Source organism: Anoplophora glabripennis, unplaced genomic scaffold (assembly GCF_000390285.2).
Source record: "Anoplophora glabripennis isolate ALB-LARVAE unplaced genomic scaffold, Agla_2.0 scaffold1121, whole genome shotgun sequence".
Classification (NCBI taxonomy): Eukaryota; Metazoa; Arthropoda; class Insecta; order Coleoptera; family Cerambycidae; genus Anoplophora; species Anoplophora glabripennis.
The window spans coordinates 84,845-96,112 of record NW_019417483.1 but is presented as its reverse complement, the minus strand read 5'-3'; the positions used below and the strand labels follow the sequence as shown (position 1 = coordinate 96,112).

At 31.0% G+C, this 11,268-nt stretch overlaps 1 protein-coding gene across 1 annotated transcript; it reads left to right on the top strand.

Annotated features, from left to right (window-relative positions):
* Positions 1-7,169: 7,169 nt before the first annotated feature.
* LOC108912540 (prostatic spermine-binding protein-like) lies at positions 7,170-7,655 on the top strand. Its single transcript, XM_018717792.1, has one exon. It carries the CDS (start codon positions 7,170-7,172, stop codon positions 7,653-7,655), a length of 486 nt encoding a protein of 161 aa, XP_018573308.1.
* The last annotated feature ends 3,613 nt before the right edge of the window (positions 7,656-11,268 follow it).

The window sequence follows — 11,268 nt, the reverse complement described above, 5'->3', positions numbered from 1 at the left end:
TATATTTTCTATGTCTCAAACTGAATAAAGAAAGCAATTCACCACCATTAAAAATTTTGTAAGCATCTAAGTATCAAAGGTTTCATAAAATATTAGTTGGAGTTTATCATCATACACATAATTATTTTTATCTATATTTAACTTAAATAATATGTAATTTCAAACATGCACATTTTATGTGGACTGTTTCTAATCGATTAATACAGGTAACATGAGTATGAGTGTTCCACATAATGTTGGTAAAGATATAGGTTTGGTTTTTAATAAAATATAACTTAAAACTTACACATCGTATTCCCAGTATAATATAATAACAAATAGAAAACTCTTAAGCACTAAATAATTATAAACACAATTCTTGCAATACTATAATTTACAATTTTCAGAGGAAAACCTAAGAAACCAAAGATAACGAAAGCCAAACTTCAAATACGTGCAAAGTCCAAACTGCATTACCAACCAACCCAAAATGACAGGGTTAGCATTCTCTGCGCCATCTTTTATTTTGGAAGCTAACTAACATGTGACGCCGCCATGACAGTTTCATTATTCATATGTTAGATTTCATTCTACGTTAGTACTATATTTTCTATGGTTATAAATACGCTATAGATGAGCGTATCTGAGTCCATAGTGTGGAATTTTTGTGATTCAGGCCTAGTAAAATACCACCTCACCCCACCAGTTAAAATACGAGTGAACTTCGCGAGTGCTTGAAAATAAGTTATTTCATTGTATTAGATATCAGTAACTTCAATAATTAAAAATGTAAGTAAGTCTGTCTTTCAATAAAGATTATATTGACAGTAATCTATTCTTTAACTTTCATTAGTACTTAGGTACCACGAACTTCTTTTATTTTGTAAGTTAGTTTTCAGTAATATATATTTGGGGAAAACAATATGTACCCAATAGTAAAAGTTCCAATATATTTCTTAAACATTTTAAATATTATCCACACAACGATTTCTTTTATCTTCGACACTATAAACAATGTATAGGGTGTTTTAGTTTTAATCAAATATAATTTCACGATTCATTCAATAGGTAAGTTTGTTACATAATTATTTATTGCCGGAACCTTAAAAAAATATATTCAGTCCATTTTCAGTCATTTGTTTAGAAATAATACAGATTTTTTTTTCATTTCTATAACACTAAGGCTAAATTAATAAAAAAAATACTACTAAAAAACTTGATATGACATACAAGGTGTTATTTTATTTAGGTTCCCATATTCTTGGCCATCCCAAAATTTAATACTTACAGGTTGTGGCTATTTTGAAGCAACATGTTTCAAGATATTGCAGACATAAAATATCATGGATAAAAAAATTTTAAATATATTTTTTTGTATTACGTACATTTTGCAAATTTTTGACAATATTTTTTTACATTTTTCAGATAAGTACCTAAATCCAGTTATAAACATCAGCAAATAAATGAAAAAAGAATAAATGCGTGAGCAGGGGTGGCCGAGGGTTGATTTGGGGGGTTGAGAAATTGTGAAAAATTGTATCATTGGAATTTCTGGCTAAAGTCGACGTCAAACAAAAAAGTATCTAATAGAAAAGTTGTAGATCATACAAAAATCTACAACTTTTGTATAGGNAATAAATGCGTGAGCAGGGGTGGCGGAGGGTTGATTTGGGGGTTGAGAAGTTGTGAAAAATTGTATCATTGGAATTTCTGGCTAAAGTCGACGTCAAACAAAAAAGTATCTAATAGAAAAGTTGTAGATCATACAAAAATCTACAACTTTTGTATACGTCACTTTTTAAGGTAACCTTAAAATTTCCGGGAAAATTGTGAAAAACGGTTTTTTTTTCTTATTTTTCGTTTTTTATTTCTCATTTCCGAAAAATAATTTAATTTTGACGAAACTTGGTGAAAGTATACCTATCTGTGTCTTAAATAACCACAAATTTCCAAGACATTCATTTTTTCCGGTCTGAAACACTTTTTTTTCAAAGAAAAATTCTACTTAGAAACATCATCGTATAGAGTTCTGCCGGTGATCATTTTTTTCGTTTTGACATACACTTTTTGGTGAAATAAAAAAATCTGTAGTCACAGTTCAAAAACAAGCTCAAAATTGCAAAAAAAAAATAAAAATGACGCAACAATGAATTTTTCAGTAATTGTTGATAATTTGTTTAAATTTCAAAAAAATTCAAAAACTGATTACACCAATCAATTGTACGGAAAAAAAAAACAAAAAAAACTGGCTCACTGTTTGACCCAAAACTTTATTTTTGTATAGTGTTGCTATAAACATCTAAGTCGAATAGTGAATAAATAAAATAAATAATATTTTTTCCCGTAGGATCGATTAGTGTACTTATTTTTTTTAAATTTTGATGAATTTATAGATATACAGTGTGTCCAAGATAAGGATGGGATAGCAGTTAATTTTTTTAAATACGTCGCTGTTATTTTTATGACAAAATCTAGTCATTTTAAAGGTTATCTTAAAAAGTGACCTCTACAAAAGTTGTACATTTTTGCATGATCTACAACTTTTGTATTGGATAATTTTTTGCTTGATGTCAACTTTCACCAGAAATCCCAATGATATAATTTTTCACAACTTTTAAACCCCCGAAATCAACCCTCCGTCACCTCTGCTCCCGCATTTATTTTTTTATGTTTATTATAAGCCCCTTTAGCATTTCCTCTTATAAAAATCCAGATAACAATTTTGTTTCTCCAAGTGTAATTTGGTTGGACTATTTTTTTTTCAAATTCCTAATGATTTATTTTTGTTATCAAATTAATGATATTTCAACATAGGAAAAATTCTGTTGAAGCTCGAACGGTCGAAAATTTATTGATTCCAATATTTCTTATGAAAAATTTTGTCCTACTAACCGCTTTTTGAAACATTTATGTACTTAATGTTTCATAAAACTGATACAGGTAGGCTGGGCTTTTCTTTATTCTTTTCACTTCTTTCAACTTCATTTAATCAAATCTTTTGATGAAAAGTTATATATTTAGTAACCAGTCACATTTTTGAAAGTTAACCCATGTCTGCATTATTTGCAAATTAAACTTTTCCTTCCTGTTTTAACTTTTCCTATTTTACTTACAGAAATCTTTTAAGGGAAAACTGTACTTATATTTATTAACCAGATGTCATTTTAAAACTTTATACTATTGTTCCAAAAATAAGCCAAATGTTGCATATTCTTTTCACATTTTCAAACTTATCTATGAAGCTGTTTAATGATTTTTTTTTTTATTTTATTTATTAACAGCTGCTTTTTTGAAAGTTTGCATACTGTATGTTACGTAAAACTAATCCAGGTTAGAATGGAAGGAAACTAGATATTTCTTTATCTTTTTTACTTTTTTCTACTTTCTTTGTTAAAGTACATTGATGGAAAATTTTGTATTTACTGATACAATTTTTGAACATTTTTATACTGGATATTCCAATAATGTTGATCCTGTTCAGACATTCATATTTTTCTGTATTTTATTCTACTTTATTTATTGAGAACTTTTGATGAAAAGTTTTATATGTTTTTTAAACTTCACGATCTACTAAATGTTCTATAAAATTGACCTAACATAGAATCACGGAGGATGGAATATTCCTTATCATTTTTACTTTACGAGTATTTATTGAAGTAATTTTAGTTCTTAAAATCTTTTGAAAAAAAACTACATTTACTAACCAGATGCCTTTTTGAAACTCAATATATACAAGGTATTCCATAAAATTAATGCGGAACAGAATCGGGGCCACATATAACTTTATTTTCCTAATTTTTTCAACTTATTAAAGTTTTGTTGAAAAATTTCATATTTACTAAACAAAGGGTTTTCTGAAAATTTATGTACCTACAAAGTATTCTATAAAATTGACGGAGATCTGGATCAGATTTTTCCTTCCATTTTTTACTTTTTCTGTTTTACTTACATATTGACTCTTTTCGTCATGTTTTATGCTTACTAACTAACCAACAAAATTGACCTAGGTAGAATAGGGGTATTTAGATAGACTTTTCCGCGATTTTGTAAGTAAATTTTCGTTTCTCAACGGCTTCTCCGCCAAAACGGCCATTTTTTAAAGTGTTATCAAACATTTATATACAGATTCAACCAGCTCTGAACGCAAATCTACGAAAATTTTAAAATCACAAAAAATGTCAGATTAAAACGTCAAAATAAATTTCACGATATTTGACGTTCCTAATTGAGGTTAGTAAATCACAAGGAACCATAGATCAAATAGTAATTGATATTTGACGTATTCCGTAAGTAATTTAGATTAGAAAATCGGACGGGATCATAAAACTTATAAACTACTGGATTCGCCCAAATGAGATAGAGCTGGTGCGGGCTAATGCTTCATTCACAAAACTTCAAGTATCGCGCGAATTAAATTGAATTTCTCTTCTTTTAACAATACATATTTGTACGAATTTTAATTAATGTCAGATTGAAACGTCAAAATATATTTCAGTATATTTAACGTTTCCAATTGAGGTTAGAAAATCACAACGAACCATAGATCGATGGAAGGAACAGACTGATTGATATTTGACGTATATTTAGGTTAGGAAATCAGACGGTACCTACTACGCGATTTTTGACGTTTCTAATTGAGGTTAGAAAATCTGAAGGATCTTACCAATTGATATTTGACGTATTTCGTATTTTAGGTTAAGATATCACACATGAGTGACAAGACGATTTTTGACGTTTCTAATTGAGGTTAAAAAGTCAGTGGGGACCTACTAATTAATATTTGACGTATTTCATAGATGACATCGAGGAGAAAAAATCAGATGGACCTACTAGGCGAAAATGACGTTTCCAATTGATGTTAGAAAATTAGACGGGACTTACTAGACGACATTTGAAGTATTTATTTAAACCATCAAATTTTTGTTTACTGATCAGAGGCCTATTTCAAACTTTTTATATAGAACGTTACACGAAATTAACGCAGATTCGAAGTGCGGCAGCTTAAACAATGAACGACGACACTACGCGCTGTCTCTCAAGTCAGACTGGAAAACTAGCATTTTGGCGGACGACTGGGTTTCTCCGCGAGATCCGAAGCGGCATAATCGAGCCTCATCTCCCTTCGTTCGTCGGTTAATCAAATTTTTGCAATTTTATATTCGCGTTTTCCAATATACTTTCTCCGTGGACTTCTCACTGACATACGGCCATTTTATAAGCGAAATGGAGATTCAAAGAACCGCGAACGCAAATCGACTAAAATCTGAAAATCACGAAGAATGTCAGATTGAAACGTCAAAATAAATTTCACTATATTTGACGTTTCCAATTGAGGTTAGAAAATCACAACGAACCGTAAATCGATGGGAGGAGCATACTGATTGATATTTGACGTATTTCGTAATTTAGATTAGGAAATCAGACGGTACCTAGTACGCGATTTTTGACGTTTCTAAGTGAGGTTAGAAAGTCAGAAGGAACGTACTAATTGATATTTGAGACGTGTTTCGTATTTTAGGTTAAGATATCACACAGAAGTGACAAGACGATATTTGACGTTTCTAATTGAGGTTAAAAGGGTTGAGGTTTCTAAGAAAATTGCGTTGAAGCTCGAACAGTCGAGAGTATTCTGCATATTTCAGAAATTTATTAGTTGCAATATTTTTATGAAAGATCGTATATTGTACAACTGTAGAAGCATTTTGCAAATTTATAAACTGAGTGTTTCATAAAAATGAAACAGGCGGACAAGGACTTTTTTCTCATTTCACTACCTACTTTCCTACATTATTGAAATCTCTTGATGAAAATTTATATAGTTACTAACCAGACGCTTTCTTTGAAAATCCATATACTAGATGTTTACATAAAATGGCCCAGGTAAGAATTATCGATCCAGAGGCTTCTGTATATTTCAGAAATTTATCGATGGCCATATTTTTATGAAAAATCTTATATTGTAGAACTCAGCAGCATTTTGCAAATTTATATATGGAGTGTTTCATATAAAAATGAAACAGGCGGACTAGGATTTTTTTCTCATTTCACTACCCACTTTCCTACATTATTTATTGAAATCTCTTGATGAAAATTTATATAGTTACTAACCAGACGCTTTCTTTGAAAATCCATATACTGGATGTTCTATATAAATTGACCCAGGTCAGAATTATCGGTCCAGAGGCTTCTGTATATTTCAGAAATTTATTGATGGCAATATTTGTATGACAAATCATATCTTATTAACCAGTTGCTTTGTACTGGATGTTTCATAAAGCTGACACATGTGGACTAGGCTTCTCTATTCTTTTTACTTTGTTTACTTTCTCTACTGAAACGTTTTGAAGAAAACTAACCAACTCCAAATTGAGGCAGGTCTGATTAACAGGCAAAATTTTCCTTTCTCTTTTAACTTTATTTTTACTTACTGAAGGCTTTTAATGAAAAATTGTATATTTACTAACCATATACCTTTTTGGAAGTTTATACTGGATGTTCCAAAAACTGATCCACTTCAAAATTATGAGAAAGTGAAACTTAACTTATTTTTCCCGTTTCTGCCTTACCTACGTACTGAAATCTTTGAATAAAAAATTGTCTATTTACTGTATGTTCTACAAGACACTTCAGAATTAGGAGAGCGAAACTTAACTTATTTTTCTCCATTTCTGACTTACCTACGTACTGAAGTCTTTGGATGAAAAATTTTATATTTACTAACTAGATACCCTTTTGGAAGTTTATACTGGATGTTCAAAATGATCTACATCAGAATTGAAACCAAAACAAAAAGGCGGCAGACCAGATATTTTTTTGACCCTTTTTACCTTTTTCTACTTTCTTTGGTAAAGTTCAATGATAAAAAATTTTGTATTTACCAACACGATGCTTTTTTGATAATTTTTATACCGAATGTTCCAACAAAATTGATCCAGATCAGAGCTGCAAGTGTTCAAACGTATTCATATTGTTTTTATTTCATTCAACTTTATTTTTTGAGGTAACAATTTTATAATATGTAATTTGAAGCTTTTCAATATAGTGCATGTTCTATAAAATTGATCCAGAACAGACATTGACCGTGGATTATTCCTTATCATATTTATTTCTTCTACTTTATTTATTGAAGCCTATTCACGAAAATTTCTTTATTTACTAACCAGATGCCATTTTAAAATTTGCTACACAGAATGTTTCACAAAATCGACCCACATTTTAATGGTGATAATAATGTAGATGGTGGTGATATAGATCATGTAAATAATGGTAACGTAGATGATGGCGATGTAGACGATGGTGATGTAGATGACGGTGGTGTAGATGATAATGACGTAGATGATAGTGGCGTAGATGATGGCAATGTAGATGATGGTGACGTAGATGATGGTGGCGTAGATGATGGCAATGTAGATGATGGTGATGTAGATAATGGTGGTGTAGATAATAGTGATGTACATGATGGTGATATAGATGTTGCTGTAGTAGACGATGGTAATGTAGATAATGGCGATGTAAATGATGGTCATGTAGATTATGGTGATGTGGATGGTGGCAATGTAGATGATGGTGATGTATATGGTGATGAAGATGTTGCCGATGTAGGTGATGGTGATGTAGGTGATGGTGATGTAGATGATGGTGATGTAGATGATGGTGATGCAGATTATGGTGGATAAATGATGGTGGTGTAGATGTAGATGATGGCGATATAGATGTAGATGAGAGTGATGCAGATGAGGGTGATGCAGATGATGGTGCTGTAGATGATGGTGATGTAGATGATTTTGGTATAAATTATGGTGATGTAGATGATGGTGATGTAGATCATGGCGATATAGATGAGTGATGTAGATGTAGATGTAGATTATGGTGATGTAGATGAGGGCGATATAGATGTAGATGATGGTGATGTAGAATACTAAATACGTTTATGGTCCTGAACTTATTTTATTTACTCAAAAAAAATTTTTTTTGAATAGAAAAAATTTACTCCAAAAAATATAATGAAAAATGTGAAGGGGTAGTTCACTTCAACGTCTTATAATAAGACGAAAAATACTTGTTTAGAAGAAACTTTATCCGACCAAATATTGTGCCAAATTTCAGTTCTTAATTTCAAACCGTTTAGAAAAAATAAAACTACCTTTTAAGGCCACTGGCCCCTTGCTAAACAAGAATAATAAAAGTTTTTAAGGCTACGTGCACTTATCGTAATAAAAGTTATAATTTCTCATGTGCCAAATTAATGTAAATGTACCATAACTAGTATTTCTTTATGCTTAATAAACGGTGTAAGAAACGTGTATTCAGTGTGAGCGAGACAGAGGCACTGAGAGTGAGATGAGAACTGAGAGCTAAGATGCACATTATGTGCAGTTGACTTTAACACCTACATTACCATGAGCTGTATTTGGCCGGCCTCGAAAATATGGCCGCCCCGGGCTTAAGTCGAATGACAAATGCTCAAATGCTAAATTATCTCTGGACGATTTGAGATTTCAACAATACAAAGTATTAACTGCAAAGTCTGCTGTTGACGCGAAATCCGGAAACCCGAAATTTTGCAAAATCGATTTATTTTTTTTCTGGCTTTATTTGTAAACCGACGTTTCGTCTTCGAGGGTCATCAGGTTAATTTTTTTAAATATATCGCTGCTATTTTTATGACAAAATCTAGTCATTTTTAATTCTGCATTAGATGATATTACTATTGTAATTGCTTAAATAGATTTTTAGCTATCATTAAAAATTTTTACGAATACGAATTTATGAAATATTTTATTATTTCTAATTAGTATTGCTAATAGTAGTAAAAAATTGTTGGATATTTTATATGGTATTGACTTTTATACTGTTATGACTTCATCCAATAGATATTTTGAAAGCGTTCAAAGCCGTACTCAGGAATTGTCGGCCTTTTATCAAAGAAAAGTCGTGTCATCATTTTTAGGAGGCGTAAGATAAATCATTTCAAATTTAAAATGAAATTCAATGTAAAATCTGAAATACCGCCGCATACGCACTGTGTTCTGGTAGTAGCTGTAGTCGCCCAGGTGCATCGAGTGTACGAACTGGTCGGTTATACGTCAAATACTAACCTGGCGAGCTTTGCCGTCAATTAGAGAGCGCTTCCAAAAAACAAGTAAACAACAGTGGCGCGTACAGAGGTAAAATGTAGTACATATGTGGAATTTAGGAAACAAATTGGATTTATAATAAATTACATTTAAAATAAATAGTTTATGAGAATAAAGGAATTTTTGTAGGAACAAGGGTGCCAGACCTGAACCGATCCCCTCGTCCCTTCATAATGTATAAAGAAATTATTCAATTTGTAAAACCCTTAAAGGCGTACTTCATTGGTTCCCTTGACAGGCAATGATTTATTACTTTGCATCGAATATGATCGTACTATAGCTAAAACAAGCTAAAAACTTTTTAAGCGATTACAATAGTAATAATAATAGTAAATAAAAATGACTAGATTTTGTCATAAAAATAGCAACGACGTATTTAAAAAAATTAACCCGATGATGGCCCCTCGAAGACGAAACGTGGGATTGCAAAAATGTTGACGCCATTGTATAGAGCGAAAAAAGTGGCATTGTAAATATGTAATTTATTTTAAAATTCATTTTCAAATAAAGCCAGAAAAAATTAAACAATTTTGCACAATTTTGGGTTGTTCCGGATATCTCCGAAACTACCCGGAATTTTAAAACTTTCTAAACAGCATATTGTTAGGTACAAAAAAACACAACTTGTTTCTAATCTGAGCCACCCCGTATCTATTACCGTACCAATGCCTATACCATCCTTATCTTGGACACATATCTAAGAATACATCAAACTTTAAACAAAATAAGTACACTAATTGATCCTACGAATAAAAAATTATTATTTATTTTATTTATTCACAATTCGACTTATGTTAATAGCATTACTGTACAAAAATAGTTTTGGGTCAAACAATGACAGTTTTTTTTAATTTTTTCCGTACAGTTGAATGGTGTAATCAGTTTTTGATTTTTTTTAAACAAACAAATTATCAACAATTACTGAAAAATTCATTGCTGGAAGTCATGTTTTACTTTTTTGCATTTTTGAGCATGTTTTTGAACTGTGATTACAATTTTTTTCACCAAAAAGTATATGTCAAAACGAAAAAAATGATTACCGGCAGAACTCTGTACGATAATTTTTTTAAGTAGAATTTTTCTTTGAAAAAAAAGTGTTTCAGGCCGAAAAAAATGAATATCAAGAAACTCTTGATTCTTTTATCTAAAAAAATTTTAGGTTATTTAAGACAGAAAAAGGTACACTTTCACCAAATTTCGTGAAAATTAAATTATTTTTGCGGATATGAGAAATAAAAAAAGAAAAATCAGAAAAAACCTGTTGTAGATTTTTGCATGATCTACAACTTTTGTATTTGATACTTTTTTGTCTGACGTCAACTTTCGCCAGAAATCCCAATGATACAATTTTTCATAACTTTTCCACCCCCCAAATCAACCCTCCCCCGCCCCTGCTCACGCATTTATTTTTATTTTTTTCGTTAATTATAAGCCCCTTTACTATTTACACTCATAAAAGTCCAGTTATTTTGATCGGTCTACTTATCCTATTTATAAGCATATTTTAAAATCTTCACAATTTTTATCAATTTTTTTTACTCAATTTATTAATTGAAAAAAATATAAAAATGACACATTATAAGCAACAAAATATTAAGATTTTGAAAATTTAGCCCAATAAGAATAAACTTCAGCGAAAATTGCACTGGGTTTGACAGCCAAAACGACGTTGAAACAATAAAACCTCGAAAATTATTTCTATCTCGTTCTGTTTTGTTCTGGAAATAGTCTAATAAATATATTTCGTGCATTAAAAACAATCTCAAAATTCAGCATTCAAAGTGTGTTGCCCTTATGAAAACGCATTCAAAATGAACTTCAAGCTCAAGCAACACGATTTCTTGCACTGAATTTTCGATAATTTTTAATGCACGGAAGAGTGTTCTATAGCATACACTTATTACATATATTTTACAGAAAATTATTAAAACGCTTGGAAAGACACCTAGCCTATGCTTTAATAAATTAGCACTGTTGCCATGTTTAAGGGCCTCGGAGTTTGCAATTGCTTTGTAAATGTAACGTATGTATGGGGGCCTCGCATTTGTTACTCCCAATTATATACAGGACTACTGAGGCGACCCCTACCTAATATTGAATGAACTAAAAACTGTATAAGAGGTGATATGCACATCACTTGTGAGTCCAAAAA

Coding starts and splice junctions, on each gene's coding strand:
- LOC108912540 (XM_018717792.1), top strand. CDS start 7,170: ATGTTTCACAAAATCGACCCACATTTTAATGGTGATAATAATGTAGAT.